Source organism: Rousettus aegyptiacus, unplaced genomic scaffold (genome assembly GCF_014176215.1).
Source record: "Rousettus aegyptiacus isolate mRouAeg1 unplaced genomic scaffold, mRouAeg1.p scaffold_m13_p_3, whole genome shotgun sequence".
In the NCBI taxonomy this organism is placed as follows: domain Eukaryota; kingdom Metazoa; phylum Chordata; class Mammalia; order Chiroptera; family Pteropodidae; genus Rousettus; species Rousettus aegyptiacus.
The window spans coordinates 46,164,233-46,178,564 of NW_023416306.1; the positions used below are offsets into that span (position 1 = coordinate 46,164,233).

General features: G+C 37.9%; 1 protein-coding gene and 1 pseudogene across 5 annotated transcripts in view; both read left to right on the forward strand.

Moving 5' to 3' along the window:
• The window catches only part of DOCK8 (dedicator of cytokinesis 8), a 197,879-nt gene that overhangs the window by 104,206 nt on the left and 79,341 nt on the right, over positions 1-14,332 (forward strand). For all 5 annotated transcript variants that reach the window (XM_036217987.1, XM_036217990.1, XM_036217988.1 and 2 more), the window contains 2 exons: positions 12,277-12,394; positions 13,824-13,894. In XM_036217987.1, the coding sequence (XP_036073880.1) occupies positions 12,277-12,394; positions 13,824-13,894 (189 nt within the window). The remainder of the gene's footprint in view (positions 1-12,276; positions 12,395-13,823; positions 13,895-14,332) is intronic.
• LOC118600836 lies at positions 6,717-6,839 on the forward strand (annotated as a pseudogene).

Sequence of the window (14,332 nt, forward strand, 5' to 3'; positions counted from 1 at the left end):
GGGTGGGTTTCGTAGGTTGTCTGAAATGTATATTGGTAAAATAGTTGTAGTCTCTGCACGCATAGAACAAAATACATTCTTATTAAATATTTTCTAGCCATCAAAAAAAAAAAAACCCCACTGAAAATTGGGTTTTATTGAACCAAATGGTTCATTTAAACCAAGCTCAGTCTATTTAACAAAGTCGAAACTCTCCCTATATGGGAATCACAAGGACTAGCCAAGTGTCTTAGACCTTAAAACAACATCATTGGTTCCATCAGGATAGCAGGGAGCTGGAAAAGAGGCAGTTATCTAATGAACCTTTTGACTATTTTGTCAGTGTCAAGTTTTTAAAAGTTTTAGGAAAAAAAATTATGGAATAAAAAAATTTAAATTTGGGTAACTTCCCATCTCCCTTTGCTTTATCACAGTCCTCGATACCTTAAGCATCCAGATCTTCCCCAGAGCAGCACGTTGTGACCAATAATTACCTCGCCCTTCTTTTTATTCAACCTCTGTGTAAAAAGGAACAGAACTGAGTAAACTAATTCATACCGAGGTGTGAGTATAAACCACTTAATATGTTAGATCTGCTAAGCTGTGTTTCAAAAGAGTATTTGGTAACATGGATATCTTAACTGGTAAAACTTCGGTTAGTTCAACGAAGTAAAGTTAAAAAAAAGTTTCAAGTAAGGTTGGAGAGAGATTTATATTTTTTCTTGAAGTAGTCAGTTTTCTCTCAGCAGGTTTCAAATGTGTATTTGATTCTTTTCAAAAGGAATCTAATCCAAATAAGACTAGCTAAGATTGTAAACATCCCAACTTTTCCTCTGGGTCTTTTGCAATTGAAAACTAGTTGAACTTTTTTTAAACAACTAAATGGGTTTTAAGGAGAGCTCAGGTGTTTTTACCTGTTTCTAGAAAGGAGCATCCTCTTTGCCCCAGCTTGAGGTCCTACTTTATTTAACAGGAGGAATGCTGGTTTTCTAATCCTTCACTTTAGAGGAATTTTTATCTTTCTCATGAAAAGAAGGGATGGGATTGATGTAATAGAAAAGGTACTCTGCACATATAGAGGAGGTGAGCATTTAGTTCATGTTCAAAGACATATTATTAGTAGTGATAATAGTTGTTACATATAAAGACACCATATCTGATATTCAAATTGTAATTCATCAATTGAGAAAGCATAGATTATTTTTTCCCATCAAGATCTTTAAAATGGTGTAATAACAAGTGTTGGCATTCCCTGTTTTTTGTTTTGTTTTTCTCTCATTGGATTTATGTTTCTGTGTGCTTTTTTATTTTTTATTTTTTAACATAACAAGAAGGGAGAATATTGAGTCATTTATTGTAGCATTTCTAAACAATTTGGTAACATTTGGTCTCTAGCTTCTTAACTGCATTTGCTTTCTGTAGGGGTAGGGTAGAGGTCCCCAATGTTCAGAATATAATATCGGCATTTACACAAAACATTGCAGCCTAGCCCATGGAGCACAGAGGTTACTAACGGGTAAGCTGCTGCTTGTGACAGTACCTCCAGTGCCTCCTTCTAATCTTGTGCCATTTCTCAGGGCAGGCAGCCTTGTGTGGACTCTGACTGGTGCCCTAGAACAGGATTCATGCTCCATTTTTCTTGCTCTGATGTCTGAAGATAGAACGAACATTCTCTTCACCCTATACATCAAGGGTTTCCTTTCCATTTCCATTTTTTACTTAGTCCTTCATGAGTTTGTGCTTTGATCTAACCTAAAATATTAGAAAGAGGAATAAACATAAATCTTGGCATGAGACCATGGAATGACAAGACAGGACATAGTAAATGTTTTATTTTTATGTATTTATTTATAAATCTTCCCATTCTAAAAAAAAGTGTCTGAGGTAGCTTATGGGGAAGGTGAAACAAGGTATGAAATTTCTGGATGAAAGGAAAACAAGGAGAGGGAAATTGATCTAAATCTGGATAAGATTAATACACAGAAAATATCTTAAGGTCATTGACAGTTCCTTAAAAAGTCAGTTGCAAATTTGACTTTGAGCTTCCTAGAAGCCAAGCAAAAGAAGGAATCACAATGAACTATAAGATGTCCGCCAAATTAAAAGCAGACCAGTTCTCTTGGATCAGTGCTTCTCAAAATTAAATATGCTTTTGAATCACCTCAGGTGTTGTTAAAATGCACGTTCTGATTCAACAGGTCAATGGTGCATCCTAAGTGGCTCCCAGGTGATGCCAATGGTGCTCCTCCCTGGACCATTCTTTGAGTAGCAGAGTAAGCACCCATTTACAAAGCATGCTCCCACTTAAAATATATAGCTATATTCAGTTTGCAGGTTTCCTAGGTAATTCCAGAAACGCCTGAGATTTCTAACTTATTTGCTATTGATGTATTTAAAACATCAAAACTTCCATCTAACACCAAGGGACAGTAGTCATCTTCTAAGTTAACTATATTATTTCAGACCTTTTTAAAACTTTTTAGTGTGTCAGTTAAACAAAGATTTAGAAAACAGACTATGGAGTTTAGGTCAAAATGTTAACCCTGATTTTATCTAGGAAGTGGCAGTTCATTTACATTTTTATTTTTTGTTGTAGTTTTTCTCATGTTCTCAAATTTCCTGGAATAAGAAGATTAACAGTGGAAAAAAATCGTCTAACTAAAAAAAAAGAAAAATTATAGTTTGAGGAAACAACCTTTAGCCCTTGTAAATAATATAATGAAAGAACACATTAAAATAAAGTTCTGGTGAGGCCGACTGTTGATTAAAGAGACTATTTACTGTTGTTCTTCTAAGTAAGTAGCAATGGTTATGGGGACTGGGTCTAGGATTAGCTTCAGAGCACCTGGATTTGAATTGCACTGTGCCATTTACTATCTGTTTTACTTTGTGCAAGTTGTGCATCCTCTCTGTGACAGTTTTATCATCTGCCTAGTGAAGCTAATAACAGTACCTGTCATATGTACGATTAGTTACTATTAGAATGGTACTTGCCATAGTCAGAATTAAATAATGTTAGCTATTTTTATTATTACATTTAAAATAAATCTTCCTGGCAGTGAGAAGTGAATGATAAATAAAACTACCTTTTCAGCTGCTCACCTTGCATTGGTACCTTAAAATGATATATCTAAATTTGCAATTTTCTTTGAAATGCTTGAATAAAAATGCATATTAATATCAATATCTTACAGAGAACTGTAAGATATTGATATTAATATGCATTTAAATTTTGTTCTGTTGAAATCAAAGTCTGCTGCTAACAAATTACTAAAGAGAGTAAGAGCTACCAACCCTTTTCTGTAGTTTTTGAACAAGGGCATCTCGTTCGTGCAGTTGGTTTTGTTGCGTTTCCATTTCAGCAAATAGTTCGTCGATTCTTTGGCTCCGTCTTTGCAAAAAGGGCTAGAGAGGGAGAATTTTGAAACAAGGAAAGAAGAGTAAATGACTTTGAAATTACTACAGTAGATTGAAAAGTTTTGTCTATATAATGCCCTTTCAGTAGTAGGATCAGGAGAGCAAGATACATGTTTCCTAGCCCGTGTCCTTGCATCCAGTGCATATTGCTAGTGTTCAACTACTAAACAAACCATCACTGGTATCTCAAGCTAAAAGAAGATGAATAAAATTTTTTAAAAATTGGGTAATTTATCCTCCCCCTCCCCAATATCTATATTCCAGATCCTCGTAAGATCTCCCTAAGCCCTGAAGCACCTGACCACATATCATTTAAAACATACTAAGATGCACCCCCTTCCTTATTTGTTACATATAATTTATATATAATTTTGTAATAGTCTGCTAAGTAGCAGAAAAAAATTTTCAACTGTTAAATTAGACTCAGTAGAATTGCTGTTGACTAATGGACAAAATGTGGCATTTGGGAGGCATTTCATATAAAATTCATTAATTTTAGTTTTGAGGTTTTACTTTTTATATTTAGGGAGTCTCAGGCCTTTTTATGGAGTCCTAAAATGTTCGTAGATCTTAGGCTCTGTGCTTGTCATCTTGAGAGGAAAATGGCCCTGTTCACAGCCCAGCTCAGAGTGGGAAATCATCAAAGACTTGCAGACTTATAAGGAAATGGTTTTCAGTGACTAGATGAAACTAGAGGAGTGTCCCCTCAAAAAAACACATTTTGTCATTTTCTGAGAGGCTGTGAGAGGATATATTAGAGACAAAGAATCTAGGGGAGATAGAAGAAGAGGCAGAGAGAAGAGACAAATTAAAGACAGACAGACAGACAGATTGAAAGATGGAGCTAGAAACCCAGAGAGATTGATAGATTCCCTAAGAATGTATATTAAAATCTTATATTCCTGTAGAGTGTTTAGAGTTGTATTTTAAAGTCCACTCAGCTGTTTTACACAAATCTGATAAGATAATTTTCATTTATGTCATATTTTGCAGTTTACAAAGCATTTATTAGGCATAACTGCACTGAAACTTTAATCTTTTTATTACAGGCGAGCAAATTGCCATGTCCACCTTACATTGTAGAGTATTTTGTAGTTTATTAAAGGACATTTCCACTCATTATCTTATTTGGTAAGGACCACAAATCACAGGTCTCTATACAAGCCCATCTTCCCTGTTATAAAAGCAGCTTAAATTACAGACATTACTGATATTCAAGAGACAGTGGAGATATCCCAGGCCACAAAATCAGCAATTTTTTATTTTTCCTTTTCTTAAATATATATTTGATATTATTACTTTGTTATAGTTGCCAGACTGAAATTACAGAAAGAAAACCAAAATGACGCCCATTCCATTTCAAAATCACATCTACTTTCCATATTTTCCCACATCATCTTCTAGCCCTAACTTCATGCATATGCAATTTTTGAATATTTACAGCCCTGTCATAGATAAAATTTTATATTCTGAATTTTCACTCAATATTAGCAATGAGTATAAGCCATTTAACTCACTTCAGTGTCACTTTCAAAGAGATAAGATGTACCAAAGATTGTTTGACTTTGAATAACTACAGTAAATTCTTTCCTTCTCGTTGGGATTTCTAAGGCCCTGTAAGTAAAATATTCTCATAATGTTGAAACTTAGATTTTTGGTTTTATGGCATGACTGAATGTTCTTCAACTCACTCCTTGAGAGCAAGTGACGCAAATATTTTTTTTTTTTATTCAAAACATGGTTTAGGTTTCTGTCACCAGCAATGGAAGGTATGTGAGCATTTGCATCACATAGGATTAATCTGCATGACCACCCTCCTTAGCCAGGCTTTTTCACAGGAGAAATAACTGCAACTTCATGAATCTTACCCTTATGGCCTATTTTCTACTAGAATAGTATTTCTATTTAAAATAGTACTAATAGTATTAAAAAAGTATTTTATTTCCAATAAAATAATGGTCTACTCACCATGATCTTGTCCATATTGTCCAAGGCAGAAAGCCCACCTGCCTTGAAGAACACAGAATCCCCCGTCTTCTGCTCCAACAATTTTAGCTTCTCATTGAATTTCTCTCTGTACCTCATCCCGACAGTCAGCTGATGCTGGAGCTCGGCAAACAGCCCATGAAGGTCTTCATTCCTCTTGCTGAGCCGCTCAGCTCTCCTCTCAAAGTCATTTTCCTTTCTCTCCTGCTGGCTGACCTGTGTTAGAAGCGTAACTAAAGAAGTATATAAAGTGTCCAGTTGTTTAAACAGGTGGCCAGTGTGCTTTTTGCTGTAGCTCCTTTACATCTTAAACTCCATTCCAAGTTGGAGAAGCCCGTGGTAAAGAACATTGATGTCGTCTTGGGAATAAGTGGCAGAAACGCATCTTTCTCTTTGTTTCCTTGCACTGGGTAAAGCATAGGCTACACTGAGGAAAAGCCAAACTGATGGTTTTTATTGTGACTTTAAAAGATTTCAATGTCCCCTTGATGGTTTAACCTGGTTTCAGCAAAAGGAAATAGAAGACGTCTGTCAACAGTGAAGAGCAGAGAGAGTATGATCAACAATTTGATCTCGGAATGGCCAAATTCCACAAATTAATCTCTAACTTTCTGGAGCTGCTCAACACAGCAGTTTACAAATAGGTTGAGAAGCTATTGCTGAATTAGTAGGAAGAATTTGGAGTGTCCAAAACAGTTTATAATCAAGAGAAAACATCTGAAGAAGCTCCGAAAAGAACATTGTTGCTAAATACCAAATGTCCTATTCTATGTTGTTATATATATGACTGAAGAAAACCATTTTTGTCCACGTTTGGGGTGAAATGAGATTATACTAAATGCCTTGTTCATGCCCTGGACCTGTAGTTACTAAAGAAGTTTTCAAAATAGTTTCGCCATAGCAAGTGGTTCCTATTTTGGTTATAGGCTATCCTCTCAAAAATCATTAGATATAATTCTCAGGATTTTTCTTAAGCTAATATGAGGCACTTAATTTATTACATATAAAATGTAGGAGCCTGTTTATCAATTTATATTTATTCCTTTAAAAGCATGCAGATTTAACAAAACATATCACTTAGCATATTTGCCAATAAGAAATGTGATGATTCTTGGGACATGCATCTTTTTAAAAAAAATTTTAGTTTTAGACAAAGTCATTTGACCTTCCTGGGAGTCAGTTTCCTAGCCTACAAAAAGGGATGTCCGGCTAAATTCTCTCCAAGTTTCCTTCCAACTCTGTGGAAAGTGCATTCAATATGAGGCAGGACACTGAATGCCCATAGTGGTGATGTTTAAACATAGGGATCAGCAGCTCTTTTAAAAGTAATGTGCATCTATGGCCGTGCCACCCTGAACAAGCCCGAAGCCCGACCCCATCCGATCTCGGAAACTAAGCAGGATCGGGCCTGGTTAGTTGGATGGGAGACCACCTAGGAAGACCAGGTGCTGTAGGTGTAAAAAATAAAAATAAAGAAAATAAGGGATTGTAAGCTGACAAGGTCCTTGCAATCCATGAGGTCAACCAAGGGTTACCTCACCTAAAAATAATAAATAAATAAAATAGAAAGCAATGTGCAAAATTGTTGGCCAGTGTTGGGGGAATGAGTGAAACAGGTAGGTGGTGCCCCTGTGGAGGCACAGGAGAGGAGTGTGGTAACAACTAACTTGCTTAACCAGTCTGGCAGGGCTACTACTGTTGTGATTTGCACGGACCCTTTCATCCACCTACTTCAAAGCATTTTTACAAACTCTGCCTCATTACTTCTTCAAGCACAGCATAAAGACAGGTTGATCGGTGTCGTTTCAATTAATTCAAAAATGAAGAAACCGAACTTCATAGAACTAAAGGGGATTCTCCCAAAAGTATATCGCATTGCAGAAGGGCATGATACACATGAAGTGCTTATCACAGCTTTACAATTGGAAAAAAGGGAAATAATCTAAATACTTAATTTTGGAGACCACTATAAATAATGGCACATTCGTAATATGGAAAATCATGCAGCCATTGGAATCATATTTATTAAGAATATTTAGTCACATTGGGAAAATGGTCATAATTGAACAATATTAAATAAGAGAGTTAAGAAAGTTTTGTATATATTAAAATGTTTGATAAAAAATAAATTTAATGCATAAAGGGAAAAGACTAGAAGGAAATATGCCAGTCTTAAAACAGTGATTTTCCTCCGTGATGGGATATCAGGTGCTTACTCGTTTATATTTTCTACTTTTCCATACTTTAAAAGTATTGAAATTGAAAAAAATGGATACATATTATTTTCATGATCATATGTTACTTTCATAATCAATGTGTATAGATGATGATCATATCTTTATAAAAGAGAGAGAATGTGTGTGACTGGAGTGAGTCAGTTAAATAGGATGGTAGGAAAGACTTCTTTGAGGATATCCCATGTGAGCGGAAACCCGAGAGATAAGGGATCAGTCCTATAGAAAACTGAGGGAAGCTCTTTTATGCAGAGGGAATAGCAGGTACAAAACTCTCAGGTGAGAATAAGTTTGGAATGTTCTAGGCCTTGAAAAGGGCCAATTTGGGAGAGTGATGAGGAGTGAAATCAGAGAATTTCCAAAGGCCAGATCATATAAGGCCCATGATATGAAGTTTGGGAAGCCATTGTAGGGCCTGACATAATAGATTTTAGACTTTAGAAAGATCCTTGAGACCAAAATATAAAGAGTAGGTTGTAAGGGGCAAGAGTAGAAGTCAGGTGATGAATTGGGAAAGCATTGCAGGGGTCCAGGTGAGAAATGAGGATGGTTTGGAGAACGGAGTGTAGATTGGGGTGTGTGTCTGACTTATTAGCTCTGTGGAGGAAACAATCGTTATCTAGCTATCATTTATTGAGTTCTTACTTGTTGATGCTCACCGCAGCCCTAGGAGTTAGGCACAGTTAGTAGCTCCACTAGGGCTTCATAAGGGCTTAAGTAACTTGCCCAAGGCCAGCTCTCTGGTTCCAGAGCCAATATGTTTTGCTACCATGCCCCAACACTGCTGCTCAATAAACATTAGCTCTCCTGATGGGAGTGGTAGCAGATGAACAAGGGTAAGCAAAAGAGAATCCGAACCCCACATATATTCCTGCACCCGGCTATGAACTGCCTTCTGTCATCATTACTACTTTCCTGTTCACTGCTGATGGCACCTGAGGTTCAACTATATCTACCTGCATCAAGGTAGGGCTTCCTCAGTTTGACAAAGTAATATGTGGAACATGCCGCTGGTCTCAGCCACCTTGTAGAGTCAAAACAGCACCAAACTGGATCCTGTGCCCACTCTGTGGCTAACTCAGAGTTAAATGTCACTTTGCCTCTCAGGGCCTGTTTCTCATCTTTAAAAGTTGGGGCCCAGGCTAGGTGCCTCCCAGCTGGCATACTCCAGAATTCTGTGTTCATCCCATCATTGTGTCATGGCCTGTCAACTGCTTTTCTGAGGAGGCCATCTATACTTTACTGATGTTTGAAGCTCTGTGAATATTCTGCTTATCATCTAAATTTATTTATTTTTTCTGAAATCATTGTCTTACATTTATCTTCTTTATCACCCAAATGTAGGAAGTGATCAATGCAGTTAACCATTTACTGCTAACTATGACCCTCTTAAAAGAGAGCAACAAGAGGACAGGATAGTCGCTAAAAAACCTAGAAACAAAGACCAGCAAGTTAGGGCGAATGTGTGTGCCAGTTGTTACTATGCCAGGGTAAGGATACTAAAGTGCAAGAGGCAGCGTGGCCTAGAGAGGCCATAGGATATAGCAATTCAAATCTATTCTCAGTACTGTGTCACCCCCATTCTGCCTCTAGTGAGTCATCGAATATAGAGAAACTGGGGTTAAATAAGATATAGGAATGCTATTTGCCCTCATGACCTTTGAACACATGCGAAGTAGCAGCTCCTATGTGTTCTTGATAGTTCCCAGGATTGTTTTTTTTTTTTTTTTCTCTTTAAATACCTGAGAGCATTCATTATTGTGCAAGATATTTCACTAGAGAATCCTTGTGCTCTAACTTTTCCTTCCTTGATGTGGAATGTTCTTCTGTAGCCAGAAAAGCTTATTTCAATGTTTTCCCAAGTGATTCCTCAGAATGTTAAACTTGTGAAATATATCACAAAAGAAAAAATCGGTGAAATGTGTTCTGAGGTCAAAACATTTGGGGAAAAGAGCAGTCTCTCATCCTTAGGAGATTCACAAGCACATTAAACTGCTTATCTTGGGTTACCCTGGTCTTTCTCGGAAGCGTTTGGTCACCAACCCCTCCTCTTCCCCACACACTTGTTAACATTCTGCAAAGCACCAAGGTTTGTCAAACAGACTAGACTGAGCAATGGTGGTTTGGGATGTGGCTTTCCGTGATCACTAGGCTTCCACTAATGGAATCAGCCTTAGCTCCATATCTTGTGTAAGACTAAAGGTTTTATGACGCTTGGTGAAATCAGTATCTTTGCTTTTAATAATGATAAGTTGCATGAAAGATAATATAGAATAAAATTTCAAACGCACTCTGAAAATGAATCTGGACCGGAATATGATTTTTTAAAAAAGACCTAATTCCTAAACCCTCTAATCTAGTATTCGCTTAGCTCTGAGGATTGCTCCCATTTCAAAACAACAAAAAACTTTTTCACTTCCTCTTAGACTAGATCAGGGATTCTGAGCATGAACTGGGTAGCTCATGTGGATACTCTCAGTGGCTCTCCCTTGTACATTAGCTTTGTAACATGGCTCCTTCTTCATTTGTACATCTGGTGCTGAATGATCTACTTGAGGCAATCTGTATGGTGCATCAGAAGAAGGTCCACTCAGCCCATTCATATGCCTTGTCCAAGGTTGTGTATACAAGTGTTGTCACTGCGGACGTTGTCATAACAAAGAAGAGCTAAATCTGTGGCTTTATGCACACATGGTCCAAAAAAAGACCATTTTCCTATACACACACACACACACACACACACACGATGGCAGGATCAATTTGGTTATTACAACAAAAGGGCAGAGTTATTGTCAGGCTATTCCCTTACCACCCCAGACCTCATAGGTTAAACAGATTTAAATTTCCCATATTCTTCTTCATACTTGAGTATCGGCTTCACCATTTTCCAATGGAATATACATTTGAATACGGACCCAGTGAGTGGTATTGACCATATATATTAAAGATGGAAAATCTGCCAGGTATAATTGTATAGCTTCGTACTGCACAAATTTGCACGTATAAATCAGTGGTTTTCAAATGGGGTGAGTGCCCCCTTCCAGAGACACGTGGCAATGTCTGTAGATAGTGTTTATTATCACAACGGAGTACAGAGGAAATACTACTAACATCTGGTGGGTAAGGCTGGGAATGCCTTGGAACATCCTACAATGCACGAGACAGCCCCACAACAAAGAGTTGTCCCGTACGAAATGTCAGCAGTGGCAAGGTTGAGAAACTCTGGTGTTGATTAATATGCAAATTCTTGGAAAGATTTATGAGCACCTACCTTCACTGAGGGAAAATCTGGTCATCTGGCCCTCCCCCTTAGTCTCTACTCTCCTGGTAGCTAGTTCACACAGAGGTTATTTTGTCATCTTTATGTCTAACTGGGGAGAATATGTTACCTAGGAGTTAGAATAATAGACCACAAGTGAGGAAGATAAGACATTTTCCCAAAGGATGTGAACTAATAGAAATAGCCTCTGGTGCACTGTTGACACTCAACTGTTAATGAGACCCAAAAAAAGTAAGGCAAGCCTGTCACTGAAAGATGTAATGAATGACGGTATGAAAAAGCTATTCTTATCATTTTGGAGGGGGTCTTATCTGAGAGACTGTAGCTTAGTGGTTAAGAGCATGGTTTTGAAGTCAAACTGCCTGATTTCAATTCCCAGCTGCTGTTTGCTAACTGTATGATTTGGGGCAAGTTATTTAACATCTTCGTATCTCATTTTTCCCCTCATTTGATGTGGGAAGGATGCCATGATAGTAATACCTACCTATAGGATAATTATGAGAATTAAACAAATTAATAAATATAAAGTACTTGGAACATCGAGTGACTCAGGATAAGTACTATGTAAATGTTAGTATCATTATTATTTCCTTGAGTCAGAAATATAACTTATTAAAAATATACATATTCATCCTTTTATTCATCAAAGATTTATTTAGCACCTGCTGTGTCCCAGGCACTATTCAAACTGCCGGAGAAACATGAGTGAATTAAAAACATCTGATAAAGATCTCTACCCTCATAGAGCTTACCTTTTAGTAGAATATACCAGTAATAATGAAAATAGGAAGAAGAAATATGCAAAATTATACTTAGCCCAAACCTGTCTTGTAGTTGTCGAATGGCCAGATGTAGTATTTGTATTGTTATTGTTGTGTTATTGTTATATAGCTAATTTGAACTGTCATCTTAGATAAAAAAAGAAAGCTAAACCCATACAGAAAGTCATATTTAGAAATTGAAGTTAACACATAAAGGTTAGAAAGGAAAAAAGAGAAAGAGAAGTGAAATGAAGCCATCATCTATGGTCATGAATTTTGTTTAAAATCATCTGAACCTTTTTGCTTTTTTCATCTGTATATTAGACATATGATTACCTCTAGGCAGGTTTACACATTCTAAGACATTAAGACTCAGCTGCAGCAGAAACATCCTTATATGTAACAAAACACAGACCAATGTTGGTTATTATCAGATGCCTGCAGCTGAGGAGGAAGAATCTATAGAATCTTGCTCGCCCCTCTAAAAATAATACATTTCTGAAAGAAAACCTTTAGAAAAAAATCACCTCATGAGTGCAGGCTTCAGCATTCGCTGAAGAATTTGGTTAAAATAAGCTCTTGGCCTTTATTCACTGCTTCTTCATCTTCTCTTTCCCAGAAACCTTCTGTATGTCTACCCACAGAGGCTGAACTTCGCTAACAAACTGGCATCTGCCCGGAACATTACAATCAAGATCCAGTTTATGTGTGGAGAGGATGCCAGCAATGCTATGCCGGTAAAGAGGGAGATAAACATTTGTCTCAAACCAGGGTGGGCTGAACCCCCCTTGTCAATTCACACGGACAAAATTCAGGGCTTGTCAGGGTACAGAGTGTGTCTGTTCAGGACAACACTACTCAGCATGCGCAGAGGCCTTTGTGGCGAGTCCAGTATTGGTCCCGGTATACTGGTGAGGGAAATGAGGTCAGTCAACACTGAAAGTCTCTTTCCTGACTTCTTCCTTAAGGAGCTGTGAAATTCGGAGATGCAGATTGTATTAGAGGACTGCAAAAGATCATAAGGTCTCTCCACACCACCTAACAGCATAGAAATAGAGAAATGAGCCCCGTGTCAGCCATGCGTGCTGGGCTTCTGGATGTGCACTGCAGTACACATCTACCCACGCCCCGGTCCACATCTAGAGAGAAATAGAAAGTTCTGCCTGGTGATAATAAACACACACCATCTCAACGCGTTTTGGAAATGGAACTCCATCCCGAGGCAAACTATAAGTCAAACAATAAATATATAATGCAGGGTTCTCTAAGGAATGCCAGAATCTGTAGTTTTTTAACCATTTGCTACTGAATGAGATGAGTGGTGAGCTATCACTATTTTCTGTAAGTCATAGAATACAATTACCATGCCTTTTTCTATTGAAATAGTTTTTTCCAGTGCTTCCACTCTTCAAATATCTACTTCAAAAAAAAAAAAAAAATCTCACCTGCCTTCCCAATGCATGGTATTCTCTTTCAATGGTGGTGGGAAAGAAATCCTAGAGGAGGACGCCCCTGGTTTTCTCTGCTCTGGCCGCTGGAAAATCCAACAGTTGCCAAGTGCAGCTGTGCAGATCCTGAATAAAGCTAAGGTGCCCAGTCAGGGATGAATGGAGACCAAACTCCAGCCTGTTCTCCACTCACCAAGCCCTGGGACCCAGTGTGGGGGTTACTATACCTAGCAGAAAGGGCCCAAGGTGTCCACTTGTCAAATCATATACCCTTAGGGCTGAATGAGGCCTGAGGAGGTATATACTCCTAAATAGCACACACATGTGAACAGGCGAGTGAAGGTCCTGATCACTCAAGTGACCCAAGGCCCATGGAGGGTGAAGAGCCAAGACTGGGACCTCTCACCGAGTCCAAAATGATGTGACTTTCCCCATAATATAGGCCTCTAGGTGATGAGACAGAATGGAGAGAGTACTGGTTTGCCAGTCTCACAAACCTGTGACCCTTGGTCACTTACATAGTTCCTTGGGAATCTCAGTTTACCCTTTGTAGCCAGTACTCCCTCACTGGTGCATAGTTGAGCCAGTTGTAGGACTCAGCACTTATAATTTACAAAATATAGCTATGTGAGACCAGAACCTCCTATTCTGATGATAGTTGATTTGTTATATCCAAACATCACTGTTATAATTTGGTCCTTTCTATGTTGGTGAACAGGTCATCTTTGGAAAATCAAATGGGCCTGAATTTCTTCAGGAAGTATACACAGCCATTACATACCATAATAAGTAAGTATATTTCAGAGTTATTAACATATGCCAAGATTGTCTCACTACATATTGGTTTTTCTGACTCCCTTAGGTGATTCTTCCCAACAGCTTTTATAACTCAGGGACTAAGGGACAGAGGAAATTCATGCTAGTTCATGATTCTGGATTGGAGATACACAACATTTGCCATTAATTAGACTGGAAGAAGAAAATATCTTTTAGTATCTGATATTGCTTCGACTTCTTTGGAGCCTTTTATTCTAGTATGATACAAAGAGGTTTAATGGTGTTAAATAAATACATTCCTAACTTGTTCTGGAGGCCAGAAACAAAATCTAGCTCTCCTATTTCTGTCTCCTCGTCCCTTATATACCACTCCACACCAGCACCACTACCTACTTTAAGAAAAGTTAGGTTGACTAAAGGGAAATGGAACACTCATTATTATGTGGGTAA